Here is a 20,993-nt window from a genome sequence, read left to right as displayed (position 1 = left end):
TCTACTAAACCACCAGCAGGGGGCAGAAGTACGTTTATTCCAAAACTTTTTTTTCTCCACATCTACAAAACGTCCTTAACAGCCTAGAAGATAAATGTACAAACAGTCCGTTTTTTATTGTTCTGTAAATATAAATATTCCTATTATCCATTTACATCATGATTATACAGCTTATTAGCAAAAATAACAGGCACTGTGTAAGTAGCGCCCATAAATAGGGGGAAAAATATATAATATAAGTATAGGACTATTTAATGTGAGGTCTTTGTGACTTTTGCAGATGTTGGCAATCTGGTAATGTGATCATGTCAGGGAAAAAGAAAGCAAAACTGAGATGATGATTGGAGCGAGCCCTCACGGGTTAAAGTGGGAGCTCAAAAGGTCACTTTGGTTCATAAATTGATGCATTTAGAAGACAAAAAAACTGAGAAAAACTAAAAATGTGCTTTTTTTCCCCCCCAGAGTTGATGTTTTTGTGGATTGAAATAAAGCTTTACTTGGATGAGGATGCATAGAACACCAGAGCTTCTCTTCACTGCCTCAGCAGGTCTTTCAGCACGGCGCCGCTGCTGGCCTCGGCCGACACGGGCACGGGTGTGAAGGTGGGCAAGGCGTCCGAGATGGGCTTCATCAGCAGGTGACTCCCCGGGGTGCCGGAACCACCCAGCAGGGGCACGGCAGCAGAGCGCAGCGCCAGGAAGGGGTTGGAGTCGGCGGCTCGCTTGCTGGCCGCTGCCGCCACCACGGCACCTGTGAGAGGGTGAGAGGGTGATGTGCTCATCCATGATTGCAGGCAGCCAAAGACCACAAAGGAGCAGTTTTTTTTACCCGACGTGTTGGTTCTACGAGAAGGCGGGGGGCTTAGAGGTTGGATGTCATGGTGAAGAAGCTTTGGTGCGGGAAGCGAGGGCCTCGACTCGGTCTCCAGGAACCTCACAAACATCTCTGAGAAGGACTGGAACAAACATGCATATAAAAAGTGTGCTAAAGGAAGAAAATAAACACCCCCCTTGGCCTAAGTTAAAAAAAACTGCACTTTTTATGTAATATTGCCTATTATTTACAAACCCCGTTTCCATATGAGTTGGGAAATTGTGTTAGATGTAAATATAAACAGAATACAATGATTTGCAAATCCCTTTCAAGCCATATTCAGTTGAATATGCTACAAAGACAACATATTTGATGTTCAAACTCATTAACTTTATTTTTTTTTTGCAAATAATCATTAACTTAGAATTTCCTGGCTGCAACATGTGCCAAAGTAGTTGGGAAAGGGCATGTTCACCACTGTGTTACATCACCTTTTCTTTTAACAACACTCAATAAAAGTTTGGGAACTGAGGAAACTAATTGTTGAAGCTTTGAAAGTGGAATTCTTTACCATTCTTGTTTTATGTAGAGCTTCAGTCCTTCAACAGTCCGGGGTCTCCGCTGTCCTATTTTACGCTTCATAATGCGCCACACATTTTCCATGGGAGACAGGTCTGGACTGCAGGCGGGCCAGGAAAGTACCTGCAGTCTTTTACTACGAAATCACGCTGTTGTAACACCTGGCTTGGCATTGTCTTGCTGAAATAAGCAGGGGCGTCCATGATAACGTTGCTTGGATGACAACATATGTTGCTCCAAAACCTGTATGTACCTTTCAGCATAAATGGTGCCTTCACAGATGTGTAAGTTACCCATGTCTTGGGCACTAATGCACCCCCATACCATCACACATGCTGGCTTTTCAACTTTGCGTCGATAACAGTCTGGACGGTTCGCTTCCCCTTTGGTCCGGATCACACGATGTCGAATATTTCCAAAAACAATTTGAAATGTGGACTCGTCAGACCACAGAACACTTTTCCACTTTGCATCAGTCCATCTTGGATGATCTCGGGCCCAGAGAAGCCAGCAACGTTTCTGGATGTTGTTGATAAATGGCTTTGGCTTTGCATAGTAGAGCTTTAACTTGCACTTACAGATGTAGCGACCAACTGTATTTAGTGACAGTGGTTTTCTGAAGTGTTCCTGAGCCCATGTGGTGATATCCTTTAGAGAATGATGTCGCTTTTTGATACAGTGCCGTCTGAGGGATGGAAGGTCACGGTCATTCAATGTAGGTTTCCGGCCATGCCGCTTACGTGGAGTGATTTCTCCAGATTCTCTGAACCTTTTGATGATATTATGGAGCGTAGATGTTGAAATCCCTAAATTTCTTGCAATGTCACTTTGAGAAAGGTTGTTCTTAAACTGTTTGACTATTTGCTCACACAGTTGTGGACAAAGGGGTGTACCTCGCCCCATCCTTTCTTGTGAAAGACTGAGCATTTTTGGGGAAGCTGTTTTTATAGCCAATCATGGCACCCACCTGTTCCCAATTAGCCTGCACACCTGTGGGATGTTCCAAATAAGTGTTTGATGAGCATTCCCCAATTTTATCAGTATTTATTGCCACCAACTTCTTTTTCACGTGTTGCTGGCATCAAATTCATAAGTTAATTATTATTTGCAAAAAAAAAAAAAAAGTTTATGAGTTTGAACATCAAATATGTTGTCTTTGTAGCATATTCAACTGAATATGGCTTGAAAAGGATTTGCAAATCATTGTATTCTGTTTATATTTACATCTAACACAATTTCCCAACTCATATGGAAACAGGGTTTGTATTTTAGTGGCACGCTGATCACAGAGTGCTAACTAGCTTATGCTGCTATAACGACATATTGAGCCAGCAAACTGCTGCTGCATCGCCTATGAGCTGGTGAAAGTTCAATCTAGATTATTAATCATGCCTCTCCCCTCCATGGTAAAAGGTTGTTAGCAATAAATCAAGAAGTTGGTCAACTTTGACATTCAACTTAGACCTGGAGATGGCGAGGAATACACACGAAAAACGCTCGGCCACTTTTTTTTTTAACCCTTTGTAGGGATTATGATAAATTCTTCATCTGAATGTGAGGATATGAACATCCCATCACTCGTCACCCCAGTGGGAGCAGATATTGTACAGTAAGTGACTGTGGGATAACTTTCAAAGTTTGTATATGTTTAGCACTTAGCAATGATGCTTAGTGTTTAACTAGAGCTGGATCGGTTTAGCACACAGTTTCTAAATCCTCCTTATATTCAGGCTCAAAAATATCATGTTTTGGATCAATAATTGTCCCAAAGTAATAGTATTTATCTTCAATTAAGTATGCCGTGATTAGTGTTTGTTATTGTTGAAAGAAAAAGGAAACGTTGTGAAGCGTCGGTGAAATTAACTTGCTACAGTATGCTTGAAATGAGCAAAATACGTAGGTATCATTATTATGAATGTGTCTGTTACAACATTACTTACAGTATAGACTTACGGCAGGTATGTAAAACCTTAATGGAGGCTTTTGGATGTTGTTAATCTTCCTCTTGTGTTAGCTTTCTGTTACCATCTCTTATGTTAACGGGTCGGTTTAAACCCATGTAGCTGTAAAATACACTAAAAACAATTATTATCCAATTTGTTTCTCATCTCTTGGTTACCTTGTTAAGCTTCCTTATCCATGAAAATATTGGTTTTAATATTTTTGGTGTGGGCCATTGGGCCTTTTTTTGTCAATATACACCTCCATTTCAATTTAAAAAATGGTATAATGGACCTCAAGAGAATCGTATAAATAAATAAAAGTTTTTGTGTTACCTGACTATTACGGAGGGGTATTAGAACATATTTTTTTATTTATTTTTTCATTTTAAAGCGCTTCAGAGGCGGAAACCCACTAGCTTAATTGTTAGCTGACTTTTGCTAACGTTTATTTACAAGTTTTAATGCATAAAAAAAGAAAAGCATGTGTTCCTGTCTTACAAAATGATTATGTATTACAGACATAATTCCAAAGAAGTGCCGTTCCCATTTAAGGATAGACACTTGCAAAAAGTGCTAATGGGTAAACATGTGCTAAATTGTTGCATATTTGAAGTGTGCTGGAGGGAGAAAATACATATCTCACTTGACCTAGTAAATTAAAGTGCTGCTATTTTTACACAAGTAATTAACATCAACATATGTGTTTATGCAAGAAAACACACATGAATAAAGCATACTGAAGTGTATCCATGCACAAAATATTAAACAAAATATAAATACATAACTAAATATTGGAACTATTTCTTATTTTACTATACATCCACACTGCAAAAAGTGAAATCTAAGTCAGATGAAATATCTCAAATAAGGCTGTTTGCTTCTTTTCTGTCTGATAAGATCATTCTTCTCACTAGGCAGATTTTATGGCAGTGTTTTACTTGTTTTAAGTGTTTTGGTCCTAAATGATCTCAGTAAGATGTGATGACCTATATTGAGTAAAACATGCTTGAAAGTAGAATATCAAGTTTTGTAAGCTGTCATCAACACTCACAAGTATAAAACTGCTTTTTCAAAGTACGGTCATTTTTTTTTTTTTTCAAGCATGAAATAAAAAATCATGACTTTGACACAATTGTGTCTCATAATTTAAAACAGATGACAGCCAAATAAATGGACTATGCGGTTTTATTTTCAATGAAACAAGAGAAAAACTCGGAAAAAACGTACTTATATAGTTGGCACAGTACAGTAAACGGACAGTTAATATTTAAACTTTTAACGTGTGACATTTCAAACTATTTTGAATAGAAATAGTTCATGCACATTCAGGTAAATTCTTCAAAATTACAATAACAATTTTTTTAGCTGGGGGCCGGGATGTGTGTGTATAGGTATGTATGTATGTATATATATATATATATATATATATATATATATATAATATATATATATATATATATATATGTACAGTGGGGCAAAAAAGTATTTAGTCAGCCAGCGATTGTGCAAGTTCTCCCACTTAAAATGATGACAGAGGTCTGTAATTTTCATCATAGGTACACTTCAACTGTGAGAGACAGAATGTGAAAACAAAATCCAGGAATTCACATTGTAGGAATTTTAAAGAATTTATTTGTAAATGATGGTGGAAAATAAGTATTTGGTCAACCATTCAAAGTTCTCACTGATGGAAGGAGGTTTTGGCTCCAAATCTCACGATACATGGCCCCATTCATTCTTTCCTTAACACGGATCAATCGTCCTGTCCCCTTAGCAGAAAAACAGCCCCAAGAATGATGTTTCCACCCCCATGCTTCACAGTAGGTGTGGTGTTCTTGGGATGCAACTCAGTATTCTTCTTCCTCCAAACACCACCAGTTGAGTTTATACCAAAATGGATACATGGATGATACAGCAGAGGATTGGGAGAATGTCATGTGGTCAGATGAAACCAAAATATCACTTTTTGGTATAAACTCAACTCGTCGTGTTTGGAGGAAGAAGAATACTGAGTTGCATCCCAAGAACACCATACCTACTGTGAAGCATGGGGGTGGAAACATCATGCTGTGGGGCTGTTTTTCTGCTAAGGAGACAGGACGATTGATCCGTGTTAAGGAAAGAATGAATGGGGCCATTTATCGTGAGATTTGGAGCCAAAACCTCCTTCCATCAGTGAGAGCTTTGAATGCTTGACCAAATACTTATTTTCCACCATCATTTACAAATAAATTCTTTAAAATTCCTACAATGTGAATTCCTGGATTTTTTTTTCACATTCTGTCTCTCACAGTTGAAGTGTACCTATGATGAAAATGACAGACCTCTGTCATCATTTGAAGTGGGAGAACTTGCACAATCGCTGGCTGACTAAATACTTTTATGCCCCACTGTGTATATATATATATATATATATATACATATATATATATATATATATATATGTATGTCTGGGGGCCGGGCTGTGTGTGTGTGTGTATATTATATATATATATGTATGTACAAGTATATAATATATACTGTATATAAGTATACAATTTATTTATATATATATATATATATATATTTATTCATTCCTCACACACTAATTGACTGAAAGAGCACGCACTTGGCGCAATGAAGTCATGTAATCGATGGGAAAATGCATTTTTAGAAAATATGATTAGCCTGAGCGGCTAGTAGACCCCGAGAGTACCAAGCGGTTGCCTTGTTGCCTTTCCATGAAGAAGAATAAACTAGTTTTTAGTGTAAGTTTGCTGGCTTCAAGAAATGTAATGCCGGGCGAATATCATTATGTCAAGATAATGGCACTAGCATTTACTTCATTTAACAATATATCTTACTATATAGAGAAAAAAGGTCTCTTTTTTTTTCTACAAAGAAAAGTGCAGTGGTTATTAGTAAGAATATACTCATTTTAAGGTATTTTTGGGTTAATTGGGGTTAGCTACCATGACTTGATCAACGTGGACCCCGACTTATCCATCCATCCATTTTCTACCGCTTATTCCCTTTCGGTGTCGCGGGGGGTGCTGGCGCCTATCTCAGCTACAATCGGGCGGAAGGCGGGGTACACCCTGGACAAATCGCCACCTCATCGCAGGGCCAACACAGATAGACAGACAACATTCACACACTAGGGACCATTTAGTGTTGCCAATCAACCTATCCCCAGGTGCATGTCTTTGGAGGTGGGAGGAAGCCGGAGTACCCGGAGGGAACCCACGCATTCACGGGGAGAACATGCAAACTCCACACAGAAAGATCCCGAGCCTGGATTTGAACCCAGGACTGCAGGAACTTCGTATTGTGAGGCAGACGTACTAACCCCTCTGCCACCGTGAAGCACCGACCCCGACTTAAACAAGTTGAAAAACTTATTGGGGTGTTACCATTTAGTGGTCAATTGTACGGAATATGTACTGTACTGTGCAATCTACTAATGAAGGTTTCAATCAATAAACCAAAGCTAATTGTACTTGTTTTGGAAAGTCTTAACAAGCCAAATGTTCTTGTTCTATTGGCAGATAATTTTCCTTAGTTCAAGTAAAATACCCCTAATTTTGGTTTGTTTTCTTCTTGTTTTTGACCATTGACTTTTTGCAGTGCACGCGTTTGTCCTTCATGATGATTTATCACGTACAACGCCTCAGATACCTAAACCACAAAATAAGCCCACAAGCTAGTGAAAATGAGCAAAAAACCAAAACTTTCAAGCTTTTTTGCAAAAAAACCCCAAAACAGTGTGTTATTAGAGTTGTATTTTTCATGTACTTATTTTTTGCTGTATTTGTCTGCCACAAGTGGAAGGGTGGGCCATTAAAATAATACCTGCATGAAACCGCTACCTGGTGCAAAACAATTTTTGTAGTGCATGACTTGGTGAACTTTGAGACTTTGGTGTTAAATAAGTTTCCACTTGTCCAACACGGAGCTCTGTTGGCTCATATCAGGCTGGCCTTGGGGTGAAAACACTGAAGTCATTATTGTTTCTTACCGAGTTGAAGCTGTGGCCACTGGTGGGCCTCTGGGGGGTGTTGGGGACGCTTTGAGCTCCTCGGCCTCCTAACCAGCTCGACACCCAGCCGCTCACACCACGGGCTGCGTCTTCCTCCAGCATCTGAGCGGGAAAAGACAGAAAAAGAAGCTTTGACAAGTAATGAAGACGTAATGCCCACCTCCCCCAACAAACAGATGATTAGGAGCTGGAAAAGTAACACGCGGACGCTGTGGGATCGTTTGCTGACTCGACACGTTCTCAGGGGAAGCGGTCTCACCACAGTGTCATCCTCCCTTAACATCAGCATCACTCGCTCACAGCTGGATGCACTTAAGAGAGCTCTCTGATCCCCCCCATGCCCCCACAAGGGCCGTAAAGGGACACTGGGCTGATGTAAACACGAGCGGGGGGGAACATTGAAATAAAAACAAGAGGTTAGGGACGAATGACGACCACAACGCAAACACCTCCAACACCAATAAAAATGTTCCTTGTGTTAGGAGGTGTAGTCGTCCAATTTGCCGCCTGCTCATAGTCTGTTTCCCTTTAGGAGAGCTGGAATTGTTCCTCGGGGATCTTGGCAGACCTTCAGCATAAGAATAGGCCTTTTTCTTTGACTGTCTCATGGAAGTCTTCTGCAATGAAGGAGCAAATAAACATTTCTCAACGCATGTTGTTTGGCCAGAGCTGGCTATGTGGTGCAGCAGCGCCCAGCGAAAAGACGTCTTTTTAAAGGCCTACTGAAATGAGATGTTCTTATTTAAACGGGGATAGCAGGTCCATTCTATGTGTCATACTTCATCATTTCGCCATATTGCCATATTTTTGCTGAAAGGATTTAGTAGAGAATATTGACGATAAAGGTCGCAACTTTTGGTCGCGAATAAAAAAGCCTTGCCTGTACCGGAAGTAGCAGACGATGTGCGCGTGACGTCACGGGTTGTGGAGCTCCTCACATCTGAACATTGTTTACAATCATGGCCACCAGCAGCGAGAGCGATTCGGACCGAGAAAGCGACAATTTCCCCATTAATTTGAGCGAGGATGAAAGATTCGTGGATGAGGAAAGTTAGAGTGAGGCACTAAAAAAGAGAAAAAAGAAAAAGCGACGGCTCCGGGCGGCGGTAGTGGTAGAGTTTCAGATGTAATTAGACACATTTACTAGGATAATTCTGCAAAATCCCTTATCCGCTTATTGTGTTAATAGTATTTTAGTGAGATTAGATGAGTAAAGAAAGTCGGATGGCTGCGGTGAACGCCACTGTCTCAAAGAGGAGCCAAGATCACAGCTGTCTTTTTGACAGCTACAAGAGAACGTCCCACAATCCACTGAAGTCTCCGGTAAGAGCCAACAATTTTCCCATCCAAAAACTTGCTGGTTGACGTAGAGAAAAATGTTCGCTTGACCGCTCTGTGTTAAAGCTTCACAACAAAGAAAGAAACACCGGCTGTGTCTCGGTGCTAAAGGCAGCTGCAACACACCACTTTCCACCAACAGCATTCTTCTTTATAGTCTCCATTATTAATTGAACAAATTGCAAAAGATTCAGAAACACGGATGTCCAAATTACTGTGTAATTATGCGATGAAAAGAGACGACATTTAGCTGTAAGTGGTGCTGGGCTAATATGTCCCCTCCAAGCAATGACACTACAAACACACGTCATCATTCCGCAATGTTTTCAACAAGAAACTCAGCGGGAAATTTAAAATTGCAATTTAGTAAACTAAAGCGGGCCGTATTGTCATGTGTTGCAATGTTAATATTTCATCATTGATATATAAACTATCAGACTGCGTGGTGGCTAGTAGTGGCTTTCAGTAGGCCTTTAATACGCTCACTGTCACTAAACCAGCGTTTCTCAAAGTGTGGGGCGGGCCCCACTGGTGGGGAATAGAGAGATGACAGGTGGGGAATAGAGACATGACAGGTGGGGAATAGAGACATGACAGGTGGGGCGCGAGGAACGGGAGGAAATTTCACTTACATTTTTTCTTCAGATTTTTTTTTTTTTACTATGCTTTCATTTTCTATACACACTGTGAATCACTTTGTGATTCTGTCTGTGGAATACTATTTTGTCCTATAGGCTTTAAATTTCTTGGTCAGAGCGAAAGTTTGACAGACATAGCAACAGTAACTAATGGAGGCGGGGCTAAGCGGAACAAACTTTCGCGCGGATGGGTAGCAGGCTAATGTGTGGACCACAATTACACAAAATGGATACATTTGTGACTCGCAGCTCAAAGGTCGTCGAGCCGAAGCCAACGCCCGCAGGGAAACAAAAATCTGGCTTCCGTTTGAGATAGGCTTTTCAGCTGTTGCTTCACTCAAAACGAGGTACAGGTCTCAGCTGAACATTGAGCATGACTTAAGCGTGGCAGTGTCAAGCCTGCAACCCCAATTTGAATAACTGTGCAGTGCAAAACTAATGATGGAGTACTGCAAAACTCATGTTCACTTGCCCTATCTTGCCAAATGCATAGCTCCTCCTTTTTTTTTCCGCAAAGATTGCAAAGTGGCACTTTTATTTTATTTATTATTGAACTTGATGCAAGATATTTGATTTATTAGTGAACTTGATGCAAGTTATAACACTTTTTTTGATTTATTATTGAACTTGATGCAAGTTATAACACTTTTGTTTTATTTAATATTGAACTTGATGCAAGTATTTTATTTATTATTAAACTTGATGCAAGTATTTTATTTATTATTAAACTTGATGCAAGTATTTTATTTATTATTAAACTTGATGCAAGTATTTTATGTATTATTAAACGTGATGCAAGTATTTTATTTATTATTAAACTTGATGCAAGTATTTTATTTATTATTAAACTTGATGCAAGTATTTTATTTATTATTAAACTTGATGCAAGTATTTTATTTATTATTAAACTTGATGCAAGTATTTTATTTATTATTGAACTTGATGCAAGTATTTTATTTATTATTAAACTTGATGCAAGTATTTTATTTATTATTAAACTTGATGCAAGTATTTTATTTATTATTAAACTTGATGCAAGTATTTTATTTATTATTAAACTTGATGCAAGTATTTTATTTATTATTAAACTTGATGCAAGTATTTTATTTATTATTAAACGTGATGCAAGTATTTTATTTATTATTGAACTTGATGCGAGTATTTTATTTATTATTGAACTTGATGAGAGTATTTTATTTATTATTAAACTTGATGCGAGTATTTTATTTATTATTGAACTTGATGCGAGTATTTTATTTATTATTAAACTTGATGCAAGTATTTTATTTATTATTAAACTTGATGCAAGTATTTTATTTATTATTGAACTTGATGAGAGTATTTTATTTATTATTGAACTTGATGCGAGTTATACCACAGCTGCACAGTTATTTTATTTATTATTGAACTTGATGTTATGTTATGTTATTGAGTTTGAATGCATACAACTTGATGTTACTTGATGTTCAATACATTTGAAAATGTTAAGCTTGGCGTTAGTGTTCTGTTGGGGCAATGGGAGCAGGTGGGGCTTGAAAACTCCCCCTTGTCTAAAGTGGGGGATGACAAAAAAAGTTTGAGAACCACTGCACTAAACAATGCGGTGTTCCCGACACAAGGCCAGCGTGAGCATGCCCACCATCTCAAAGAACACCAACTAACAGGCTCAAGTCTGCAACTCTTTTCCACCAGAGCTGCAGTTGGAAGATTTGAGCACACCAGTAGGTGAAAGGAGCACTTGATGCAACACACTGATGCTGTGTTCCTGCCTTTATTAGCTACACCTATTAGCAACAGAAGCACCGTTGTTTGTGCAAATGGAGGAGTTAGGGGGAGGAAGGGGCTGTAAAAACACAATGATGTCATTCAATTAGCCTCTGACCTTTTCCACGTCCTCTCTGTTTAGCCCGAGAACGCTGCCCATAAGCCTCAGGACGTCTGTGCGCTTGGTTTTGGGTGTGTGGAAGTAGCCCAGGAGAAGGTTACGCATTAGGACCCTGCAGATAAGGCAAACATTTAAAACTTCATTTTGTGTGTAATCGATGCACAACACCCTTGTTAAATATATTTCCTTGATCATCTGTATGGAATACTGATGATCACTTGATAAACGCAATGCTTCTCAAACTTTTTTCACCAAGAACCTCCTCGGAAAACACTTGGCTCTCAGTACCACCATAATGACCACGTTCCTACATTAAAATACAGTAGCGTAGTAGGCCTAAGTATTCCTTAAACACACGGCAGGGGTTTTATTTAACAAGTATATTTAATATATTTGGCCATTACACAGTAACATTCACTGTAAAAAAATACTATTTTTATGGTTAATTTACTCTAAATTTCTACTGTAATTTTTTATTTTTTTTTAAATAGGTTTAAAACTGTAGAATCGAAGACATTATCTGTAAATAAACAATCCGCCTGTTATTTTAGGTAATATGCCGTTAATGACAAACTATGTATATTTCAATTTTTTTTACAGAAAAATACCACATTAATTATACATAGCAGTTTCTGTTTTCTAAAATTACTTTCAAATTCATGTAAAACTACAGTAATTAACTTTCATTACATTTGTAGTTTGTTATATAAAAGTCTATGTCCATACTAACAATCTAACAGTTTTATATGTAATTTAAGGTCAATCTTATCTTTTAAATATTTTTGTGTATTTTCACATACAAGTTAAACAATATATGTAGCCTGTTATACAAAGGTTTATGCTCACACTAACAATTTAAAGTCTTTCTCTGTAAATTGACATACTTGATCAACAGCCATACAGGTCACACTGAGGGTGGCCGTACAAACAACTTTAACACTGTTATAAATATGTGCCACACTGTCAACCCACATCAAACAAAAATGACAAACACATTTGGGGAGAACATCGGCACCGTAACACAACATAAACACAACAGAACAAATGCCCAGAATCCCATGCAGCCCTAAATCTTCCGTGCTACAATATACACCCCCGCTACCACCAAACCCCAAAAGAAATCGATTCACATTGAAATCGCAATTTGTATTTAATCATATTGTAAATTGATTCATAATTTTTAAGAATACGCTTTTAAAAAGAAAAAGATTTTTGTTATTTTGTTTGCACGTTTTTTTATAAGAATCAATTTCTGATACATAAAACAACTATTATTGATATTACTAGTATTAATTTGTAATTCATTAGTAATAATTGTTATTAAGTATTGTATTTGTATGCATTCCGTAAATTGTAAATGTTCTATCCTAATTATTATAAAGCGGGGATAGTGTTGGAGTTAGAGATGTGGCCTTCACGAATAAATCGAGTCTTTTCAACGGGTTTTTTTAAGTCAACGATGAGAACCGATTTGCAGTTTTGAGCCGTTCGGGGGTTTTTTTGCACAAGCAAATAAAGCTTCAGCAATTGCTCACCCAACTGGCGACTAGACAACAAGATTACTCAAAGAAATCATTGCTAAATTTGGATTTACTTTTTTTTCTATGGAAATTTTATAAATACATATGTATATATTTGTTTACAAATGTTCTATTTATTTATTTTTATTGTACTTCTTTTATTTTTACTCACTTTTTTGATGTGCAAAGTAGTTAAAGCGTACACGTGCAATTGTGTATTCACATTTTTATTATGCTCCAATTGTAATTCCTGTTGTATTTATACTTTTTAAATACAGAAGTACATTTTATTCTTACTTATTATTTGAGGGGGGTTTTCTATTGTTAAATGCTCTTGTGCTACAGAGTTTTTTAGGTGAGGGAAAATTCAATATAGTCAAAGCACGGGGATCTGGCACTCATTACAGAATGTGAATTAGTGAATTATATTTTATATAGCGCTTTTCTCTAGTTACTCAAAGCGCTTTACATAGTGAAACCCAATATCTAAGTTACATTTAAAGCAGTGTGGGTGGCACTGGGAGCAGGTGGGTAAAGTGTCTTGCCCAAGGACACAACGGCAGTGACTAGGATGGCGGAAGCGGGAATCGAACCTGCAACCTTCAAGTTGCTGGCACGGTTGGTAGAACAACAACATTAGCCAATATTTCACAATACACTAATTCCCACCAATTGTGTAACATTGATCTAAATTTAATCATTCTGTTCCACATCTTGTTTTATAACTGATACAATTGATTGTTTCCTTGACAAAAAGAACTCCAAAATCTATAATTAGCGAATTTTTTAATGTGTAATTTTGAACTACATGACAAACATTTTTCATAACATGGTCACTACTGCCTACTTTGTCTTGTTATATTCTTATTTTACTGTTATATTGTTATTCCCATTGTTTTTATTCTTTTTGTAATATTTCTCTATTGTGTTTCCTCTTAAACCCCCATTATTTACTTTTTTCTTTAAATTGATCTCAACTCTGTACACTGCTGCTGGAATTTTAATTTTCCTGAAGGAACTCTCCTGAAGGAATCAATAAAGTACTATCTATCTATATAGCTATCTATCTAAACCATTGACGATTAATGCCTCCCCTCAGGCTGATACAAACATCAATAGTCGGAAATATTAATTTAAGATGGCAGGAGTGCATGTTGTTATACATTTCAAAATAAACTTTTTCATGACAACTGTTTTATTGTTAAACTATAAAGGTTACGAATCAGATCGCACACTAGCCTATACTGGATTAACAGTGCCTCTAGTGGTCACAGTTAAGTATTACATCCTATTTTGCACCTATCAGTTGCTTCAAGAAGTGAAGGATCAAAATCACATTTATTTTTTTACTCATCCCAACTGAGAAAATTAAATGTAGGAACACAAATTGTTAGTTTTGATATGGTTTGTAAAGAAAAAGCAACAACTGATGATATTTATTCATCGTAGCGGTGGTAGAATCTGCCTTCATGACTCTAAATAAACACATGAGAATACACAAATGAACCTACTTGTCAATCTTTCCCTCGGTGCTGTTGAGGAGGTTCATCAGTTTCGTCTGGGCCTCCTCCAACATCTCTTGTTGCACAGCCACTGCAAAAACACATGCATACACGTAAGTTACCATAAATAGGCAGCCTGTCCACAATCCATATGTGGCAGACTGGCAGGGCAAGTACATGACCTCATTTAAGCAGTGATGTAAAGATGTAGCAGAGTGAGATAAGTGTGTCGCATTTAAGCGTGGGAGAATGTCATGTCCACGACACAAGGAGGCATTCAGGGTAGGGATCATGGCCGGCTCTACGCAGGGGCAAGAGGGGGCAGAGCCCCCTTAAATAAATGTCTTGCCCCCTCAAATCAAAATTTGAGAAAGTACATTTTAATAAACTCACAAAATTACTACATTACAAGTTGACAAAATTATCTGCACTAGCGGAAAAATCCGCCGAAAAAGGGACACACGGGATATAGTAGTGTCGGCTTCCCTCTCATCCCTCCCTCCGCTGTGCATGTATTCACCATTCCACAGGCTGCGCAGCACACACACACCCGCACACACCCAATCACTGCTGCAGTATGAAAGTAAAAGAAAAGGAAAAGTTGTCTACATTTATCATATACTTGTTAGGATGGGTGTATCTGCGTAGTCTTATCTGTCATAAACACGTTTATCGTCGCGGACTTTCGGTGCTACGGAGTTCCTTTTTTTTTTTTTTTTTTTACAACTTGACGAGAGCAGTGACAGCGGAGGCTCTGAGCAGCAGTGGTTTGGAAGGCAGAGAGCCTCCACTGTCACAAGCTACAAGTCATTTATGATGCTGTTAATGAGGGTAAAAATGAAACATAAGGTATATATCCTGCTTAGCAGTCCTCCTCTGCTGTCCTCTGTTCAGAGCGGAGTCCCTAGCAACGGCCCGTTTTACTTAGCAACGGTCTGGCAATCGACTGCTGGAATTCTTTTTCTGTTGTTTTTCTTGTAACTTCACATAGTCAACCTTTAATGTTTCAATCTACATTTTGTAATAAACAAATTATGAGTTTCATTTGATATGACCAAGACACCTAAAAACAAAAACACAGCCGTTTTCATCAATTTACAAGCAAGTGGGCAACACACATACATTGGAGTGAATGAATGTTGTGCCCAGATGAGTGCCCACGTTCTGTTTTATAAATTAGTTTGAGATTCTTTTTTACCATTATTCATCAGACTACCTTTCAGTTTTGTAAATATTGACTGTAGTGTGTGAAGTCCTACTTTGGGTCAAAATTTATTTGAGAGTTAGGCCATCCAGTTAGAATAAATGTTATGTTGTTGGTTGATCAAATCTGGATGAAGGATGTTTTATGTTATTCATTTATTTTTATTTCAATTTTTCAGTTTCCCCCCCTGAGGGATTGCCACCTTATTGTGGTCAGGGGGTTTGCGTGCCTCAGTGACCGTAAGAGCTATACCAGCAGGAGCTTAGTCTTCAGGTGGGACACCCAAGTTGGACAGGTCTGAAGGTAGAGGCCTGACAAAGTGCAATCCACTACTCCAGGTTGGGGTTGGACACATAGCTAAAGACGCATTTCAATGAAGAAAGCATCGTTACTAGAAGCAGAAAAAAAAGTGCTGGAGCATGATGTGTACACATGATGCCCCCTTCACATTTCTGACTGCCCCCTCATATAAGCATGCCTGGAACCGCCCCTGGTAGGGATGGGCGATATCAAATCCATACAGCAATGTATTGCAGCCTCTTGTGATAAGGACGTATATCACGATATATTGTTTGGCCTATAAATGATAACAGAAATTTTTTCAAAACAGGTTACAGTTAGAGATTGACCGATAAGTTTTTTAAGTGCCAATACCGATTATTAGTAGTCAAGTAGACAGACAACCGATATTTGGAGCCGATATTTATTTGCAGTATGCGTCAGTAAACAGCTGGACAAGGCTTTGAGTTGTTTTTTTTAGGAAATATCGGGCCTGTAGCGACATTAATGTTTTATGCTGCGCTGATGATGTGGGTAATTTCGCACCTAAAAACATCAGAGATTTAAACTAACACCTTTATTATGTGTGCCTAGGAGGAGCATTAACATTTGCATTTCAAAATATGGGAAATCGCCTGGGAAAATTGGTAAAAATATGGGATTTCTCTACATCACAATAACTCACCACCTTCTCAAGTTTATAACAATTAATGGATTGTAAAACTTCCTCTTAAAGAACCCTGGAATATTGCAAACATTGAAATAAAAACAATTCTAGCTTATACATGAGACACTTTTCAAGCTGGCTGACATCATTTCTTCCTGGATGTTACAGAAAGTATGAGAATGTGTGAGCTGCTGCCTGCTCTACTTTACTTTGATGATAAGTCTCCTTTTTGTCAAAATATTTACTCAAAGTTTGGATTTTTAGCAGGGATATCTTTTTTTGGCATCTTTTCTCACGTTATTGGATTGAATCACCGAACATGAAACTCTGCGCGCTCCTTTAAAGAGTGTTGCGGATGGAGACTTATCAGGTGACTCCATCACTGCAGTAGCAAAAACAGACCAAACAAGGCTGAGAAGACGCCAGGAAAGAAGGACAAAAGTGGGATTTTCCAGCAAAAATATGAGATTTCGACAGGTATGCAGAGGAGACGTGCTGTAGGCGAAGGGAAAGGAGAGAAAAGGGGGCGTGGCCGGGGATAGCCGCTGAAAAGACCGGGGAAGAATTCTCACAGGAACTCAAATACATAACCCTGTCAGATAGCAAGACATATTTGGGGAGAATTATTGACAATAGGAGTATATTTTTACTCTTAAACATAAAAAATAAATAAAACATGGTTGTTATTACAATCTACTTCACTATTTATTTGTTTAAGTCACTAAAAATGGTATTTCTTTAAAAAAATAAAAGGCCCATACTAATTTTAAAAAGAGGCTGATAGCAACATATGTCGAAATGCTAAGTATTGGGGCCAATTATTGCAGGCTAACGCAGTTCCAGCTAGAAAGCAGTTATTCTGTTGTTTTCACTAGCTTGGCGGTCTTAGCTTGTCCTCTCCTTCTGTTCTTTGTAGCTCGCTGTGTCACGTGCTTAGCTGTTGCTCGTCCTCCACTGATGATGACACTTATTAGAAAGTCAGAAGTGAATCTGCACTAGGTATGGACATTCTTTAGCAGTACTTGCTAGCCACCTCTGTCAGGATGCTCCAGCTTTTTGCTCTCATTTGTGCATGACAAGTTTGAAATGTGTCAACTCCATGCTCAGCGATAGGGCAATTAAATTATGATCTTCATTTGTATTGTTTCTATCGTATCTGGTAACCCTACTTCAGAGGTCATACAGAAATTTTTAAGAAGAATTAAGAAAAAAAAAATGTTTTCCTTGTTAGATGGGAGGCCTGCAGCAGGCTAGCACACTGCAAAAAGTAAGTGTTCAAAAACATGAAAAAAAAACACAAAAATGAGGGGTATTTTATTTGAATTAAGCAAAATTATCTGCCAATAAAACAAGAACATTTGGCTTGTCAAGACATTCCAAAACTAGTAAAAATAGCTAATCTCAATGAACCCCAAAAAACCTTAAAATACCGTATTTCCTTGAATTACTGCCTAGAATTAGTGCCGGGTCAAACTCGTTTTGCAAAATATTATTTTTATTAGCGCGTGTCTAGAATTTCCAGCGGGTCAAACTCCATCCATTTTCTACCGCTTATTCCCTTTTGGGGTCGCGGGGGGCGCTGGCGCCTATCTCAGCTACAATCGGGCGAAAGGCGGGGTACACCCTGGACAAGTCGCCACCTCATCGCAGGGCCAACACAGATAGACAGACAGCATTCACACTCACATTCACACACTAGGGCCAATTTGGTGTTGCCAATCAACCTATCCCCAGGTGCATGTCTTTTGAAGTGGGAGGAAGCCGGAGTACCCGGAGGGAACCCACGCATTCACGGGGAGAACATGCAAACTCCACACAGAAAGTTCCCGAGCCTGGATTTGAACCCAAGACTGCAGGAACTTCGTATTGTGAGGCAGACGCACTAACCCCTCTGCCACCGTGAAGCCCCCAAACTCGTTTCGCAAAATAATTAGCATATTTCTAGAATTTCCGCCGGGTCAAACTCGTCACGTCCCGAGTGACACTTCACCTGTCATCATTTTCAAAATGGAGGAGGCTGATTTCAATCATTTGAAATCGCATAAAGGGAAGAAGATTAAGAGCTATTCAGTAAGATTTAAGGTCCAAGCTATTGAAAATGCTAAAAAGAACAGTAAGCAGCTATGTTTTATTAATATACCGTAGCTGCGTGTGTCAAATATGAGTCATTAAATGACTCCCGCCTCCTGGTGGTAGAGGGCGCTAGTGATCCTTCTTGCGACTACTCGGCTGCAGAAGAAGTGACAACAAGCAACAAGAGTGAGCAGCGATCCTTTATTTTTTCCTCTCGCTTGCACTTTTAACATGGAGGATTATATATCTAAAATAAAACTGTTTTCTAAACTGGACTTTCAATCAAAGCAGGAGGTAATAAAGGAAGATCTCCTTCGAGACAGAGAGACTTTTAAAACTGAAGAAAGATAAGGAAGACTTCTATAAACAAGTTATCGATGCTTTTGATCAGAAGGAGCTGCGCATGGACTTCATTTATAAGTAAAGGTATGACCATAATAACGTTTTTTTTTATTAAATTTGCTTTTCATGATGGTATCCTTACATCACACTCAAATTTATAAGAGCAGGCCTAAATTTATCGCATGCCTTTGGTAAGAGCCGGAGTGAGAAGAGGTTTTTAAATTAATTAGCGCCCCAGCGGCAATTCAAGGAAATACGGTAAGTATATTCTCACTAATAACAAGTCTACTATTCTTGGTAGAAAATATGTTAAAAAATATTCTTAAATGAAGTAAATGCTAGTGCCATTATCTTGACATAATGATACACGCTCGGCATCATGATTTTTTTTAAATGCTAGAAATAAGAAATTATTACTTTAAAAAAGTAGTTTTCTACCTGTGAGTGTTGATGACACAACTTTGCAACACTTCATATTCTAGTTTCAAGCATGTTTTACTCAATATAGGTCGTAACATCTCTGCAACAAGCTGTAATATCTTACTGAGATCATTTAGGATCAAAACCCTTAAAACAAGTAAAAGACTAACACAAAATCTGCTTAGTGAGAAGAATGATGTTATCAGACAGAAAATAAGCAAATATCACCCTTATTTGAGATATTTAATCTTACTTAGATTTCAGTTTTTGCAGTGAAGGGACTAACTGCTAACGTCTGCTGCTAAAGTTGGACATTAAGGTAAGGACTGAGCACGTCACCTTGCTTATTCAAGTCGTGGATTTGCTCATCTTTCAAGTCCAGCTGATCCGTGAGGCGAGACGCCGATTCGAGAGCGGCGTTGGCCTCGTCGAGGTTCAGCTGACAGAGGGGGGAGAAGCTTGAATACATGTGGTGTCTTGTGTCTGAGGTAGAACCAAACAGGTGACTGAACTACCTGAAGAGCAGACGCTTGGTCTCCAAACATATCAGACTTCTTTTTCCACTCCTGTTTCTCCTTCCTGAGCTTGTCCAGCTCTGCTGAATACATGGCTTTTTCCTCTGCACGGTGGTACAATGGATTTGTCAACGATCATGTGGACTGAGATTGCTGAGATTGCATTGGGTCTTCACAGCGACTTGCCTTGCTGGAACTGCTCTAGCACCATCTGCAGGTTGGTAAGGGACACTGCATACTGGTTGACCTGCTCCTGGGAGGTCCTGAGCTGGTTGAGGGCGTCGTCCCTTTGCTTGAGCACGCTGCTCAGCTGCTCCTGCAGAGACTCCACCTGCATGCTGGCTTGTTGGCTGCACAGAGAATGATTATCATTTACTGTCTATATATATATTTGTATCTTCAAAATATGTTGTACTGGCTATTCTTTCTCATTCATGGTTCTTACTATTTCACATGTTTTAGTGTTTTTTATTTTCTGCGTTCATCAGATGGAACCTTCTGCATCAGGGTTTGTATAGGCTGTTTGTGTCAGCATCCTGGTGGCCGTGGTTTAATGACCTCCTAGCTGTGATAGTGTTTATTCGCCTGGCTCCTCTGTACTCACTCATGCATTCATCTTTGTGTGTTGTTTGTGTAGAGTGTGTGTGTGATTGATTAAGAGGGATGTGGGTCATCGGGGCATTGTTTTATGTCGGTAATGCACTTTGTGTTGCATTTCTTTTATGTATGAAAATCCTTTGTAAATAAAGTTTGATTTGATTTGTTAAATAAACCATAGTAAATAAGGTAGGGAAGTTTGGTTGTGGTTGCAGACGCTAACCTTGCGTTCTCCACCGCACTGGAGGATGTGGCCAGTCGCTCGTCCAGCATGGCCACTCGCCTCCGCAGCTCCGTCTCCCGGTCTTCTGCGATGACAGCTTCTCTCGTGTACGAGTCCTCAACCTCCAGGAGGTGATTGCGCAACCGCTCCAGCTCCATGTTGAGGCGCTGTTCTTTATCTCTCATGTGCTGCAGCTGTGTGGAGACACGAACACGTCACACGTAACCTGCGAGCATTAAAACAGGGGTGGTGCTGATTGAGCAGTCACACCTCGGTCTGTAAGGCGGTGGTCTCCATTTGCTTCTGCTTCAGGGCCATCATCACTCGATCCCTCTCCTGCTGGAAGGCTACAGCTTTCTCCTGCATGGACTTGATTTCATTCAGGAGTTGATTGAGCTCCCCTGATTTACCCTAAACAAAGAGAGAGGCTGAATCAG

At 39.0% G+C, this 20,993-nt stretch overlaps 1 protein-coding gene across 3 annotated transcripts in view; it reads right to left on the bottom strand.

The window, feature by feature from the left end:
- Positions 1–16: 16 nt before the first annotated feature.
- The window catches only part of trip11 (thyroid hormone receptor interactor 11), a 45,529-nt gene continuing 24,552 nt past the window's right edge, over positions 17–20,993 (bottom strand). For 2 of the 3 annotated variants that reach the window (XM_061893917.1, XM_061893918.1), the window contains exons 12-20: positions 20,827–20,967; positions 20,557–20,750; positions 19,923–20,086; positions 19,737–19,840; positions 19,561–19,660; positions 14,246–14,327; positions 11,212–11,326; positions 7,333–7,455; positions 17–955 (exon numbers count right to left, since the gene is read on the bottom strand). In XM_061893917.1, coding sequence (XP_061749901.1) covers positions 533–955; positions 7,333–7,455; positions 11,212–11,326; positions 14,246–14,327; positions 19,561–19,660; positions 19,737–19,840; positions 19,923–20,086; positions 20,557–20,750; positions 20,827–20,967 — 1,446 coding nt within the window. In that variant the 3' untranslated portion in view covers positions 17–532. The remainder of the gene's footprint in view (positions 956–7,332; positions 7,456–11,211; positions 11,327–14,245; positions 14,328–19,560; positions 19,661–19,736; positions 19,841–19,922; positions 20,087–20,556; positions 20,751–20,826; positions 20,968–20,993) is intronic. The other variant, XM_061893919.1, reaches the window with a different exon arrangement.

This window comes from Nerophis ophidion, linkage group LG03 (genome assembly GCF_033978795.1).
Source record: "Nerophis ophidion isolate RoL-2023_Sa linkage group LG03, RoL_Noph_v1.0, whole genome shotgun sequence".
Taxonomy (NCBI): domain Eukaryota; kingdom Metazoa; phylum Chordata; class Actinopteri; order Syngnathiformes; family Syngnathidae; genus Nerophis; species Nerophis ophidion.
This window is presented reverse-complemented; position numbering and strand designations above follow the sequence as displayed.